Source organism: Diaphorina citri, unplaced genomic scaffold (assembly GCF_000475195.1).
Source record: "Diaphorina citri unplaced genomic scaffold, Diaci psyllid genome assembly version 1.1 scaffold3109, whole genome shotgun sequence".
NCBI lineage: Eukaryota > Metazoa > Arthropoda > Insecta > Hemiptera > Psyllidae > Diaphorina > Diaphorina citri.
This window is the reverse complement of record NW_007380520.1, coordinates 4,447-20,688: the sequence shown is the minus strand read 5'-3', so window position 1 is coordinate 20,688 and position 16,242 is coordinate 4,447. Positions and strand designations below refer to the sequence as shown.

General features: G+C 39.7%; 2 protein-coding genes across 2 annotated transcripts in view; both read left to right on the top strand.

Annotated features, from left to right (window-relative positions):
* Window positions 1–945: 945 nt before the first annotated feature.
* On the top strand, window positions 946–5,994 carry LOC103519993 (muscle-specific protein 20-like). Its single transcript, XM_026831281.1, is given in 4 exon segments — window positions 946–1,132; window positions 4,605–4,794; window positions 4,877–4,971; window positions 5,427–5,994. Coding segments are annotated over 4 exon segments (501 nt in total). The 5' UTR covers window positions 946–1,108; the 3' UTR covers window positions 5,619–5,994.
* A 3,537-nt stretch (window positions 5,995–9,531) lies between these two features.
* LOC103519992 (muscle-specific protein 20-like) overlaps window positions 9,532–16,242 on the top strand; it is an 8,242-nt gene continuing 1,531 nt past the window's right edge. Inside the window, exons 1-3 of the mRNA XM_026831283.1 lie at window positions 9,532–9,573; window positions 10,190–10,311; window positions 10,611–10,645. Of these exons, the coding sequence (XP_026687084.1) occupies window positions 9,532–9,573; window positions 10,190–10,311; window positions 10,611–10,645 (199 nt within the window). The remainder of the gene's footprint in view (window positions 9,574–10,189; window positions 10,312–10,610; window positions 10,646–16,242) is intronic.

Genomic DNA, 16,242 nt, shown 5'->3' with positions numbered 1-16,242 from the left:
GTTTTATCAAACGAGGGATGGTTTTTATTTGGCTTTTTTTTCAATAATATTCAATGGATTTTTCTTGTGGCTCTAAGTAGTTATCTAAGAAGAAGATTCTTCTCCTGAAGGGGTCTCCTGAACGAGCTCTTCCATCCAAACACTTATCTTTTTACTGTGAGTCTTAAAGATATAAAACAAAGTATCAATGTTACTCCTATTTCAATGAAATTCCTCATTCGAAGCCCCTTTTGAGTCCTTGGATCTTTAAGATATAAAACAAAGTATCAATGTTACCCCTATTTCAATGAAATTCCTCATTCGAAGCCCCTTTTGAGTCCTTGGATCTTTAAGATATAAAACAAAGGATCAATTTTACTCCTATTTCAATGAAATTCCTCATTCGAAGCCCCTTTTGAGTCCTTGATACCAAATTTCATGTCTCTATAGCTATAACTCTAACCATTCTCGGAGTAAACGGACCACCAATGGCTGAAACTTTGGATTTAGGCTCTAGGGACCTCGAAACGTGTTCTGGCACTAAAAACTGACCATCGAAAATTCCACCTAATTACATTTCTTCTTCGATAACCGCCCGGGGTGGATTTTATCCTGAAAGGATAAGGTTCGTTTTCGGAACGGCTGGCCTGTCTTCCTTCTCTCGTCGATTTCGGGACGATAAGACCTTCGCAGTTATTGTCCCCCTATCAAACCTCTTTTTAACTCAAACCGGAGCAAAATAGGTATTGGCAATAACTCCTCCTGAAACGAAAGCAATGTTTTTTAACCCTCCGAAACCGAATAAACCTTTGGGATCAATGTTTTTCCGCAAAAACGCACTCCCACCCTTAATGGGTTGACACCGTGATGGAAGGGAAGCAAATGGCCTCAGAATTATTCACACATTTCTCATCTTATGTATTTTACTCAGATACCTATGTATCTTACTCACATATTTTCTCCAAGATAACAACATATTCTTCAAGACATTAGTGGTTGAAGTTACTGTCTGATTTCTTGCATTTAAGAGTAAACTTCTCAACTTCATAGAGATCCGGAAAGTTTGTTCCGATTCTGCTATTTTTATTTTATTTATTTATTTTAAATTTAGTTTTTCGCCCAAATTAAAATGCCTGGAAGACCACTGTGGCAAGTAAGTTTGTTTAATTATTTTGTTTATTATTTTTATTTATTTATTATTGTTTTTTTTTATGGTGAATTTTAAAACTTTATCCAGCTTAACCCATCCAGTTTTTATTTATTTATTATTGTTTTTTTTTATGGTGAATTTTAAAACTTTATCCAGCTTAACCCATCCAGTTTTCTACAAAAAATATCTCTTTTATGGTGCCTAACCAACATTTGTGATTTCAGACTAGCTTTTTCTTTAAAAATCATATCGACTGATTGGGATAATATTCGCCCCGGGCGGGAATCAACCTAGCGCTTTCAAGGCAGGTGCGGAACCCTCAAGGCAGGTGCGGAACCCTCCATGTTAACTAAACAGGCCAAGCTTCAATATTTTGGATTTTCCGTCCGTCATCTGTGGGTATCAGAGGCGAAAAAAAATCCAAGAAATTGTCCCTTTTGTAGAATCGCAGAACATTACTTCAAAATAGGTACCGTCCAAACTTCGTCAAAATCGGTTTGGTAGATCCTAAGTAATTGAAAAAAGAAATAGGTAGATCAGGTACCTACACAAAAAATAGAAGGGAAAAAAGTATGCAACCCGCAAAACTTCATCTTGACCTTGCATTCCAGTCGGGGTTAATGACCTTGTCCCACATTTTCCGCATTCCACACATTCCATTCAAGGTCGACCAATTAGGTAAATCTTTAAAATAGAAGTGGCTCACTTCTTTATTTTTTTTTATTATTATTTTTTACTTTCTATTACCCTTACGTATAGGGAACCTAATATACAAGGTAATGAGAAAGTATTGCAATCGGTCCATTTTTTTTTTTTTTTTTTTTTTTTTTTTTAAATACATAGGTAGTTCACAGTAAAACTACATTATAGATATAGAACAAGGTCCTACGGGGCTCCTAAAAGCTATGAGTCGAAGAGGGAAGTAAAAGACAGTACTGAGGGATAAACACAAACCTACACAGGAAGAGCGGAGGTCTTATCGTCCCAAAGACGAATTGACGAAAGGTATAAAATATAATAATCATTAAAAAAAAAAAATAATAATAATAATAAAAGCGTCGTTTGAAAACATGGGAATTCAATCCGTTCGGCCAATTCTCAGAAGACTAGGAAGTCGCGAGAAGTGCTGAAGCGAAGAAGGAGTGATGGGGTATGAATGAGTCACGAGTGATTGAGTGAGCTGTAACTCCACAAATAATAAAGAATGAAAGACTTACACTCGTATTTATGAACAAGAATGATCGTCTTAGATCAGTCTCAAGTCAAAATTGACCAATCAAATGCCTTGAGACTATGCTTAGCACGAACTTAAGAGCCAGCACTTTGTTCATAAATATGGGTGTTAGGTACCTACTTTGGTAGTCTCTCACTGCTCATTCTTTTCATATGTCCATACCACCTAAGTCTTCCTTTTCTCATTCTCTCCTCTGAACTCTCCATCTGTGAGACTACCAAAGAAAATGTACGAGATGAGAATGGAAGGTATGAGACCAAGAGGAAGACCGAGATACCGATATAGTGATGGTAATCACTAGTGTGTTTATAATCTTTGGTAGTCTTTGAAAGACTTACTTAAAGCGAGAGAAAGAGCGAGTGTGTGATGTGTGTGAGAGAGAGAAGAGCGAGGTGGAGAGAGAAGGAGGTAAAAAGAGAATGATGAAGTCTAGAGAAGGAAGAGAGGAAAAAGGACAGACGAACTAACCGCTTCCTCACATTAATATCGCCCACCCACAGTTTGACCAGGAAAAGCCAGCGACCCGCGAATGCCAGATGGTTAATCATCCGTTTACAAACCTCACAGAGCGTTGCTTTACTTCGGTGATCCTTTTGGAACGGGTGTACTTAATGTGCTATCACATCACCGCGCCGTACCGCTGACTATAAGGAGTTTAGGTTGCTTAAGCAACCTAAATAAGCAACCTAAACTCCTAAATACTTAATTAAGTAGGCACCTCCTAATACTTACATTAATATTTGAACACCTAATAATGATTTTACAAGAAGAGGATATTTTTTGAGTTATGTGGATTTTGACAGGCAAAAAGCCCTTAAAAAACTGTTTCATCTTCTTTTTTCTAGAAAAACTATCCCTCAATTTCTTCAAAAGATAAAGATGTTTTTGAGTTTGTATATTCGCGAAGTTATTTACATTAATTTCCGAGTTTTAACCTATTGAGATACCTTGTTGGTAGGGTAGGTGTCTACAGGCTACAGGCAGGCATACCCCTACGCTAAACTGAGACAAAACTCTCAGTAATTTACGTAATAATAATAAAGCCGGTGACGAAAGGTTTAGACTGCGGGAGTAAAGGGACTTTTCAGTCTCATTCTGGCAGTATAAACAGGGTATATTCTATTCTATTCTAATAAAATGTAGGTACCTACCTATCCGGAAAACGTAAATTACCTATTTTGTCGGAACCGGAAAACGTTTGACCTAGGGATTGACGCCAGTTGAAAATGGGATGGGCCTAAGGCCTGATTCCAAAAAAAGCGTCTAAGGTAAGAATCGAAACCGCGACCAAGCGCTTACAAGGCAGACGAGCTACCCTCCAAGCTAACTAGGTTGGCCCTGTTGTTACTCAATTTCACCGAATCGACAAAATCTCCATTCGACTGTGGTCAGGGCTAAATTGGAAACACTCAACCTTGAAAGCCTCAAAAAAGTGCAGAGAGGCCAATGAATCATGCCTTTCTTATTTCTTCTTTCATTTTCCGAGATAAAAATATCATTTTCGACGCTTTTTCGACGACTTGTTATGATTCTGTTCCATTAAAAATAGAATTTCAACGTAAATAATAGCGAGATGTCACTGGTTTTACATTTGGCGCCCGTTCAAATGAAGTGTGTGAGTGGAAACACGTAGTTCATTTCCACAACACGTCACTCCGCTGATTAAGGGCGCTGTTGAAATTCCATTGGGAATGCAGTCAAAAAATATGGTTTTGACCGTGAAATAGGTATCTTGTAGGAAAACTGATATGAGTTCTTGTGGAGATAGGTAGTGAACGAACTGAGGTAAAAGTTCCAACAAATCGAACCCCGACCTCTGGAATACAAACCTTCGTTAGGAAGGACCAACTCAGAACCCTATTTCTAAGTTGGTCACCCTAGGGCTGATTGAGAGGCTGACGAAAAACGCCGATTCCGTCTGAACACGGGAAAAGGTGAGGAGGAGGAGGAAGTAGAAGAAAAAGGAGGAGGAGGAGAAGAAGAAGAAGAAAAAGAGGAGGAAGTAGAATCGACTGTCTACTAAGAGCCCGTTCCCACAGCCCGTCGTGGTTTCACTCGATTTTTTCCCCCCGGCAATGTAATTTAAATGAGAGTGTTCCCACTAACACACGACACGATTTTCTTCCGAACGACAAGTGGGGACGGGCTCTAAGACCAAAAAGTTCCATTAGGTATGCCAACACTTTCAGGGAAATTTTCAATCAGTCATCTTTCACTGTGCTACAATCTCTCATTTCACAGGTTGCCGGTAAGAGAGACCCATACGAAGAGGCGGAGGCTCAACAATGGATCGAACAGATTATAGGGGAAAGATTCCCTCCTGGTGTGCCCTATGAGGATGTACATCCCGCACTTTTTTAGCCAAGCTTCAATATTTTGGATTTTCCGTCCGTCATCTGTGGGTATCAGAGGCGAAAAAATGCAAGAAATAGTCCCTTCTGTAGAATCACAGAACATTACTTCAAAATAGGTACCGTCCAAACTTCGTCAAAATCGGTTTAGTAGATTCTAAGAAATTGAAAAAAGAAATAGGTTCCAAACTGTGGATCTGTTTGAGAGAAAGAACATTGCTGCCGTCACAATGACCATCTTTGCTCTCGGCAGAACGGTGAGTAAAAAAAACAAAACTTCTTTTTAGCTGAATTCCCTTTTAAAATGATTTTAGTCTCTTATTTGACTGTTGACAAAGTAAGCACAAATATGAATGTTCTATCGGTTTTTGGAAGTTGGAAAAGAATCTTATAAAACTGCAAGAACTTTGACATTTTCCTTTGAAAAGGAAGTTCTCGTTTAAAGTTCTAAATTTGAAGCCTGGGCAGCCTACTAGTTAGCTTGCTTGGTATAGTAAGCGCTAGGCCGCGGGTTCAATTTCCGCCCGGGGCTGATTTAATAATGAACGGATAAGGTTCGTTCTGAAAACGGTTAGGTTTCTCCTATCCTGCACACCTTCTTTAATATCGGGACCATAAGACCTTAGTAGTTACAGCTCCCTCTATCAAACCTCTTGAAGAAGTTGGCAAGTGTCTGTAAGTTTCCCCAAAAATTTCTTTTCTTCATTCCCAGTGCTACAAACACCCTGAATTCCGCGGTCCCTTCCTGGGCCCCAAGCCGTCCGAGGAGAACAAGCGCTTCTTCACCGAAGACCAACTGAGGGCCGGCGAGGGTATGATTGGCCTGCAGGCCGGCACGAACAAATTGGCCTCCCAATCCGGCCAGAACTTCGGCGCCACGAGGAAAATCATCCTGGGAAAATAAACACGGATGAGGAATGTATGAAAAGGCCAGATGAAGTGAAATGAGTGCCGCGGTTTGATAATGGACAATGATATTTATTTAGAGAAACCTCCAGAAATATCTACCACATACAAATAGTATTACCGTTTATACACTTTACAGTACAAACGTCGGACAACATGTTTGTGTACCTACACATAATATCGTTCAAAGGGTGGACAACATAATATGAGCAAATACCGTACAATTGTTAACCAATATGTGTACTAAATATTATCGTACAAATGCGAGATATACATACCATCAGTATAAAGGCCGAAAAGGTATAAAAAGAGTTTTTACAATGTAAACGAAATTGCCTTTATGTATTTTACTGTGATGTTGCGTACTTTCCCCTTTTCTCTTTCTCCTTCTGGCCGGCACGAACAAATTGGCCTCCCAATCCGGCCAGAACTTCGGCGCCACGAGGAAAATCATCCTGGGAAAATAAACACGGATGAGGACTGTATGCAGGCCGGATGAAGTGAAATGAGTGCCGCGGTTTGATAATGGACAATGATATTTATTTAGAGAAACCTCCAGAAATACCTACCACATACAAATTTAACAGTATTACCGTTTATACACTTTACAGTACAAACGTCGGACAGCATGTTTGTGTACCTACACATAATATCGTTCGAAGGGTGGACAACATAATATGGGCAAATACCGTACAATTGTTAACCAATATGTGTACTAAATATTATCGTACAAATGCGAGATATACATACCATCAGTATAAAGGCCGAAAAGGTATAAAAACAGTTTTTACAATGTAAGCGAAATTGCCTTTATGTATTTTACTGTGATGTTGGCGTAGGTACTTTCCCCTTTTCTTTTTCTCCTTCTAAGTTTCCATTTATTTTTGATCGATAAAAAAACTCAGAACATACATTTTTTTATAAATGGTATACCCATCCGTATAAGCAGAGCTTGTGTGCCACGGATGTGGGGAGTTCATTTATAATATTTATCTAGTTTCAATTTCATTCTATAAATCTTATTTAAGCTTAGCAAAAGATTGTAAATATTAAATAATGGACAATGATAATGGACAATGATATTTATTTAAAGAAACCTACAGAAATGCCTACCACATACAAATTTAATAGTATTACCGTTTATACACTTTACAGTACAAACGTCGGACAATATATGGTACCTACACATAATATCGTTCAAAGGGTGGACAACATAATATGGGCAAATACCGTACAATTGTTAAACAACATGTGTACTAAATATTATCGTACAAATGCGAGATATACATACCATCAGTACAAAGGCCGAAAAGGTCTAAAAACAGTTTTTACAATGTAAGCGAAATTGCCTTTATGTATTTTACTGTGATGTTGCGTACTTTCCCCCTTTCGCTTTCTCCTTCTGTACTAAATAGTTACCTACACTGGTCAGGTTAATCACTTGTCAGTTATCTACTACCTACACATTTTCATACTTAGTCACAATACCTACACCGTTTACCTACCTACAATCTAGATACCTACTTGGTCCTTTTTTTACGATTTTGTCGTAAATGTACCTACCTACCTACTTAGGTATGTACTGTTTTCTTTACTAATTACGAGTAGCTGTATCGTACCTACTTACCTACCAAGCTTTGTTTATTTATTTATTTATTATATTTATGTATTTATTGTGTTGTTTTTTTACTATGCATTAAATAGAAGTTAGTTTGAGCCCACGTCTTCAGATTTATTTTATTTCTCAGCTGTAACAAAGGAAGTTTTACCAGTTTGAACATCCCGAAATCGAAGAGAGAAGGACAGGATAGAAGAAAGTCAACCATTCCAGTTACGAAAACAAACTGTACGAAAACAAATCTGTTTTCTTACTTTTACCTATTACTTTCCTATGTAGTTTTAAGATATTATCAAGACTAAACTTGTGTTTTACAATTTTTTGTCAAATTGATAAACATTAAATGAACATATTGAACTAAACGTTATCACTTTAGGAAAAGTTTCTCCTTGGCAGGGAATCGAAGCCGCAAAATGATGTTATGTTCAATGAATAAATAAAGCATTAGCTACAATGATAAGTGGGCAATTCTCCCACATACCTAACAAGACCAATCTCAGTGGTGCAGTGGTTAGCGGGGTGGACTTCGGATCTGGAGATTGGTGGTTCGAGTCCAAGTCAAGTCATAAAATTTAGCGTAGTATATATTAAGTGGGGAACGACATTTGTGACAAGCATCTATGCTTAACACAATGAAAATTCCTTTTAAAAAGCAACAAATCCCTTTCCGGTATTCCAAGAATTAAAGGAAGAGAAGGGGCAGGCAGGCACGCTTTTCTCCAAGATAACTAGACTGTCTGGTATCTATTTATGTAGATACCAACTCGTAATCTCTGTAGAAGAAACTCATTCTCAGAAACTTATTCTCGATAAAAATCGATCGATTTAATAGCTCTACTGAGCGACCTCGACCTTAGACAAGTTCTAAAGTACCCGCGAGTACTATTAGTAATTTGACTTACCAAATATGGGCTAAATGAACGAAAACTGGATCTTAGGTATCACCCTGACACACCATATTGGTAAGTTTGTATTAGAAGTAGGATGAGTAGCTATTGGACACAAAATATCAAAAATTGTTCGATATATTAAGTAGGTACTTAGCTGGTTTCGGGCTTGAATAAATAATAATGGGTAAATTTCCGGCGCAAACGACCTTCCTAAAAGTGTTAAAGCGTCTAATTCGAAAAAAAAGGTAAATTTGTATATGTAGTTAGGTTCCTAGATATTTAGGTATTTTATGTGTTCTTGGGTATTTACCAGGGAAAATTTCAATGATGTAAATTCGTAGTTGTAGACAATTTCGAGCTTTAAATCCGATGAATAATCCGAATTCGCTAAATCCGAAACCGCTCTACTACTTCCTACTTCTTACACTATTTCATTTTGTACTTTCTTACTTTTTATTTCTACTGAGCGACCTCGACCTTAGACAAGTTCTAAAGTACCCGCGAGTACTATTAGTAATTTGACTTACCAAATATGGGCTAAATGAACAAAAACTGGATCTTAGGTATCACCCTGACACACCATATTGGTAAGTTTGTATTAGAAGTAGGATGAGTAGAACCTAAAGTAGCTATTGGACACAAAATATCAAAAATTGTTCGATAGAATTGAGTAGGTACTTAGCTGGTTTCGGGCTTGAATAAATTAAATGGGTAAATTTCCGGCGCAAACGACCTTTCTAAAAGTGTTAAAGCGCGAACGACCTACTTAACAAGTAGAGTTAAAGCGCCTTACCAAAAAAAAAGTGTTAAAGCGCCTAATTCGAAAAAAAGGTAAATTTTTTGTATAGTTAGGTTCCTAGATATTTAGGTATTTTATGTGTAGGTACTTGGGTATTTACCAGGTAAAATTTCAATGATGTAAATTTGTAGTTGTAGACAATTTCGAGCCTTAAATCCGATTAATAAATGTAGGTACCTACCTATCCGGAAAACGTAAATTACCTATTTGTCGGAACCGGAAAACGTTTGACCTAAGGATTGACGCCAGTTGAAAATGGGATGGGCCTAAGGCCTGATTCCAAAAGAAAAGCGTCTAAGGTAAGAATCGAATCCGCGACCAAGCGCTTACAAGGCAGACGAGCTACCCTCCAAGCTAACTAGACTGGCCCTGTAGTTACTCAATTTCACCGAATCGACGAAATCTCCATTCGACTGTGGTCAGGGCTAAATTGGAAACACTCAACCTTGAAAGCCTCAAAAAAGTGCAGAGAGGCCAATGAATCATGCCTTTCTTATTTCTTCTTTCATTTTCCGAGATAAAAATATCATTTTCGACGCTTTTTCGACGACTTGTTATGATTCTGTTCCATTAAAAATAGAATTTCAACGTAAATAATAGCGAGATGTCACTGGTTTTACATTTGGCGCCCGTTCAAATGAAGTGTGTGAGTGGAAACACGTAGTTCATTTCCACAACACGTCACTCCGCTGATTGGTTATAAGGGCGCTGTTGAAATTCCATTGGGAATGCAGTGAAAAAATATAGCTTTGACCGTGAAATATCTTGTAGGAAAACTGATACGAGTTCTTGTGGAGATAGGTAGTGAACGAACTGAGGTAAAAGTTCCAACAAATCGAACCCCGACCTCTGAAATACAAACCTTCGTTAGGAAGGACCAACTCAGAACCCTATTTCTAAGTTGGTCACCCTAGAGCTGATTGAAGGCTGACGAAAAACGCCGATTCCGTCTGAACACGGGAAAAGGTGAGGAGGAGGAGGAGGAGGTGGAGGAGGAGAAGAAGAAGAAGAGGAGGAGGAGGAGGAAGAATCGACTGTCTACTAAGAGAGCCCGTTCCCACAGCCCGTCGTGAGTTTCACTCGATTCCCCCCCCCCGGCAACGTAATTTAAATGAGAGTGTTCCCACTAACACACGACACGATTTTCTTCCGAATGACAAGTGGGGACGGGCTCTAAGACTAAAAAATTTCATTATGCCAACACTTTTAGAGAAATTTTCAATCAGTCATCTTTCACTCTGCTACAATCTCTCATTTCACAGGTTGCCGGTAAGAGAGACCCATACGAAGAGGCGGAAGCTCAACAATGGATCGAACAGATTATAGGGGAAAGATTCCCTCCTGGTGTGCCCTATGAGGATGTTTCAAAATTGACCAATCAAATGCCTTGAGACTATGCTTAGCACGAACTTAAGAGCCAGCACTTTGTTCATAAATATGGGTGTTAGGTACTTTGGTAATGAAAGACTTACACTCGTATTTATGAACAAGAATGATCGTCTTAGATCAGTCTCAAGTCAAAATTGACCAATCAAAAATGCCTTGAGACTATGCTTAGCACGAACTTAAGAGCCAGCACTTTGTTCATAAATATGGGTGTTAGGTACTCTGCTCGTTCTTTTCATATGTCCATACCACCTAAGTCTTCCTTTTCTCATTCTCTCTAAACTCTCCATCTGTGAGACTACCAAAGAAAATGTACGAGATGAAAGTGGAAGGTATGAGACCAAGAGGAAGACCGAGATACCGAGATAGTGATGATAATCACTATAGTGTGTTAATAATCTTTGGTAGTCTTTGAAAGACTTACTTAAAGCGAGAGAGAAAGGGTGAGTGTGTGTGAGAGAGAGAAGAGCGAGGTGGAGAGAGAAGGAGGTAAAAAGAGAATGATATGAAGAAGTCTAGAGAAGGAAGAGAGGAAAAAGGACAGACAAACTAACCGCTTCCTCAACCGCACACCCAAAGTGGGGCCAGGAAAAGCCAGCGACCCGCGAATGCCAGATGGTTACCCATCCGCTTACCAACCTCACAGAGCGTTGCTTTACTTCGGTGATCCTTTGGGAACGGGTGTACTAATGTGCTATCACCCCACCGCGCCGTACCACTGACTATAAGGAGTAAAGGTTGCTAATGCATGTAGGCACCTAGGATACTAATACATTAATATTTGAACACCTAATAATGATTTTACAAAAGAGGGTATTTTTTGAGTTATGAGCATTTTGACAGGCAAAAAGCCCTTAAAAAACTGTTTCATCTTCTTTTTTCTAGAAAAACTATCCCTCAATTTCTTCAAAACATAAAGATGTTTTTGAGTTTGTATATTCGCGAAGTTATTTACATTAATTTCCGAGTTTTAACCCATTGAGATACCTTGTTGGTAGGGTAGGTGTCTACAGGCTACAGGCAGGCATACCCTACGCTAAACTGAGACAAAACTCTCAGTAATTTACGTAATAATGATAAAGCCGATGACGAAAGGGTCCCTACTAAGTTCTTGTTGGTAGGGTAGGTGTCTACAGGCTACAGGCAGGCATACCCTACGCTAAACTGAGACAAAACTCTCAGTAATTTACGTAATAATAATAAAGCCGAGTGTTGTTGGGTACATGTGTTTGTATAGTTTGTACCTACACAAAGGCCATATACTCCTTCTTCTTCGCCTTTTCCCGTGTTCAGACGAGACCGGCGTTTTTCGTTAGTCTCTCAATCAGCCCTAACTAGGGTGATTGCATTGGGCTGACATTTGGTTTTGGCAATGTTACACGTGGTTAGTGCTGCTGAATATTCCCGAGCAATCGTGTGTTATTTTCTTTTCCCGGTCCCACATAAAGAAAAATCCGATTTTTATTTGGAAGATTGTGTCTTGGACCAGGTTTAGAAAGCCTTTAGAAATAAGATGTAGGTACCTTTTGATGACCTCATCACATAACTATTACTGGGGTAAAGGAACCCATTTCATTCAAGTAGTGATAATGATACTAAACACTTTTGACGTAGAGAAATCACAAATCTACTGTTTTGAGATATTGCACTTTTACTTTTTAGAGGTGACATTTTTCCCTGGTCAACGATCACGTGCAGTAACCACGTTTCGCCCGTACTAGGGACCTATCACTTCTCTCAGGCAGGCACGCTTTTCTCCAAGATAACTAGACTGTCTGGTATCTATTTATGTAGATACCAACTCGTAATCTCTGTAGAAGAAACTCGTAATCTCTGTAGAAGAAACTCGTAATCTCATCTGTAGAAGAAACTCTTATTCTCGATAAAAATCGATCGATTTAATAGCTCTACTGAGCGGCCTCGACCTTAGACAAGTTCTAAAGTACCCGCGAGTACTATTGGTAATCCCCCAGGACCTACCCCCCTCCCTACTAGAAAACACTTCTATACCTACCTAATTCATTTGTATCAATCATTACCTACGGACTAGTTTTGTTATTAAAATGTATTTTGCCGTTATCTTACATGCAAAATATCATGCAACATTCTTTTTTTTTAGAAAAAACCCATAATATCTAGTGTAAGTCCTCAAAGCGTGGGGCCCCCAAAAGCGCGGGGCCCGTGGCAGTCTGCCATTCTGCCTTATGGGTAATCCGGCCCTGTTTACCAGTTTGAACATCCCGAAATCGAAGAGAGAAGGACAGGATAGAAGAAAGTCAACCATTCCGAGAACGAATCTTATCTGTTAGGATAAAGTTCGCGCTGGGTGGGCATCGAACCCTCAACGCTTCGAAGGCGCGCTATCGTCCAAGCTTCGCTCTCTCTGTGTCAAAGCAGAGCTTTTTCACAACTTTTGTGGTTATCACAGCATTACTAGGCGCCTCCTTTGCAATCAGTTTCTATATTTCAATAATCTTTTTACACTGGTAATGCCGCCACTGGTCGCTACACGATTAAAGCAGCTACTTCATTGTCCTCACGAGGCTGAGTGCACCCCGAACTCCCAGCACAGAGCCGAAGAAACTTCGGTTCGAAGGCGCGCTATCGTACAAGCTTCGCTCTCTCTGTGTCAAAGCAGAGCTTTTTCACAACTTTTGTGGTTATCACAGCATTACTAAGCGCCTCCTTTGCAATCAATTTCCATGTTTCAATAATCTTTTTACACTGGTAATGCCGCCACTGGTCGCTACACGATTGAAGTAGCTACTCCATTGTCCTCACGAGGCTGAGTGCACCCCGAACAGAGCCGAAGAAACTTCGACCCCGCCGGGAATTGAACCTGGGACCTCCGGCGGGCATGCTAGTGTGATACCCACTCGGCCACGGAGGTTGCCTGTTAAATCATCCTGTGTTTCCTGTTACACCTCGATATGTCGGATAGATATTTATCCACAGCGTCCGCGTTGGCTCCTGAAGAACACCAAATAAAAGGGAAAGTCTGATGTGCGTTTGTGCGTAGGGTAAGTGTGCCATTTATTCGCCCACCTAAAAAACGTACCATTTATTGGCCCACCTGCCCACATTTATTTTTCTAATTCTTGTTTTGATGACTACAAGCACCCTGACACACCATATTGGTAAGTTTGTATTAGAAGTAGGATGAGTAGCTATTGGACACAAAATATCAAAAATTGTTCGATATATTGAGTAGGTACTTAGCTGGTTTCGGGCTTGAATAAATTAGGTAAATGGGCAAATTTCCGGCGCAAACGACCTTCCTAAAAGTGTTAAAGCGCCTAATTCGAAAAAAAAGGTAAATTTGTATATGTAGTTAGGTTCCTAGAAATTTAGGTATTTTATGTGTTCCTTTCTTTTGATGAAATTGGATCTTGAAAAAGTTTGTCCAGTTCAGACTTATGTGGCGTATGGTACAGGTGGGCCAATAAATGGTACACTTACCCTAGTTGACTGACCATTGACAATGGTCCCGGGATTATTGAGTACATGTGTATAGTGTTGTTGGCGAATCGACAAAATCTCCATTCGACTGTGGTCAGGGCTAAATTGGAAACACTCAACCTTGAAAGCCTCAAAAAAGTGCAGAGAGGCCATCAATGAATCATGCCTTTCTTATTTCTTCTTTCTTGCAAACACGTGATTTTTCCGGAAAAAATCATTGCTCTTTATAGAGGCTCGATTTTGCTGTTTAACCAGGTTTTTGGGTCAAAAATGATGGGACCACGATTTTTTTCCTCTTTATCCAGTTTTACTCTTTATCCGAGTCCTCTTTATCCAGGTTCGACTGCATTATGATTAATAGTTGACTGACCATTGGCAATGGTCCCGGGATTATTGAGTACATGTGTATAGTGTTGTTGGGTACATGTGTTTTTATAGTTTGTACCTACACAAAGGCCATATACTCCTTCTTCTTCGCCTTTTCCCGTGCTCAGACGGGGCCGGCGTTTTTCGTTAGTCTCTCAATCAGCCCTAACTTAGGGTGATTGCATTGGGCTGACATTTGGTTTTGGCAACGTTGCACGTGGTTAGTGCTGCTGAATATTCCCGAGCAATCGTGTGCTATTTTTTTTCCCGGTCCCACATAAAGAAAAATCCGATTTTTATTTGGAAGATCGCATCTTGGACCAGGTTTAGAAAGCCTTTAGAAATAAGAAGTAGGTACCTTTTGATGACCTCAGCACATAACTATTGCTGGGGTAAAGGAACCCATTTCATTCAAGTAGTGATAATGATAATAAAAACTTTTGACGTAGAGAAATCACAAACCTACTTGAGATATTACACTTTTACTTTTTAGAGGTGACATTTTTCCCTGGTTAACGATCACGTGCACTAACCACGTTTCGCCCGTACTAGTCAGGGACCTATCACTTCTCAAAAGGTGACTTTCAGACTTCAAAACGAGGCTTGTATCTTGCATTGTAACATGTCTATAATCAGGGCTGTATCTAGGGGACCCTGGGTGTTGTTGGGTACATGTGTTTGTATAGTTTGTACCTACACAAAGGCCATATACTCCTTCTTCTTCGCCTTTTCCCGTGTTCAGACGAAGCCGGCGTTTTTCGTTAGTCTCTCAATCAGCCCTAACTAGGGTGATTGCATTGGGCTGACATTTGGTTTTGGCAACGTTGCACGTGGTTAGTGCTGCTGAATATTCCCGAGCAATCTTGTGTTATTTTCTTTTCCCGGTCCCACATAAAGAAAAAAAAACATGTAAAAAAATCCGATTTTTATTTGGAAGATTGCATCTTGGACCAGGTTTAGAAAGCCTTTAGAAAAAAGAAGTAGGTAGGTAAAATTAGAAAAATAAATGTGGGCAGGTGGGCCAATAAATGGTACGTTTTTTAGGTGGGCGAATAAATGGTACACTTACCCTAGAAGGAGAACTGGATAAGAAAAAGTCAGTCGTTACGAAAACAAACGTTATCTCTTCAGGAAAAGTTTCTCTTTGGCAGGGGATCGAAGCCGCAAAATGATGTCATGTTCAATGAATAAATAGGTAAAGCATTAGCTACAATGATAAGAGGGCAATTCTCCCACATACCTAACAAGACCAATCTCAGTGGTGCAGTGGTTAGCGCGGTGGACTTCGGATCTGGAGGTTGGTGGTTCAAGTCCAAGTCAAGTCATAAAATTTAGCGTAGTGCATTAAGCAGGGAACGACATTTGTGACAAGCATGTATGCTTAATTGCTTAACACAATGGAAATTCCTTTTAAAAAGCAACAAATCCCTTTCCGGTATTCCAAGAATTAAAGGAAGAAAAGGGGCAGGCGGGCACGCTTTAGCTGAAAACCGCCAAAAAACGGTCGAAATCCGTCCAAAAGCGGTCAAAATACCGCCAACCGCAGCACCTATCTCAACATAGAGATTCTCTACCATTGCACATGTGACATGTTTGGCAACAATGCCTATTTTTTTGCTGTCACATTGATCTGGACACACTATAGAATCTAGATTCTTGACTTTATTAACTGAGGACCAATGGTCAGAGCAACACTAGTGTCACTGCCAGCCTATAGTTAATATAGTTTGGAGGATAGCGCGTCTGCCTTGTAAGCTCTAGATCGCAGGTTCCCGCCCGGGGTGTCCGCGAGAAAGTTTTGGTGTTGGAAGGATTCGGGTTTTAAAAAAGCCTTTGGAGGACTAGAAAAATTATCTGGACTTCTTCCCATGTCCTAGTGCCTATTGTACCTATGTGCTTGTTTTTACAGATAAATAAATAAAAATAATTAAATTGAAAAGTAAAAAGGGATTAGCTCAGCACCTCGGGTTGACTGTTATTCCTTAGGTAAGATGGATGAGGTAGCTAATACCTAGGTCAGAGGTTTCCAACTTCCATGTGTATGCGGGCCACATGCTACATTGGGATGTACTTCGCGGGCCACATATGTACATAGGGGAGCATT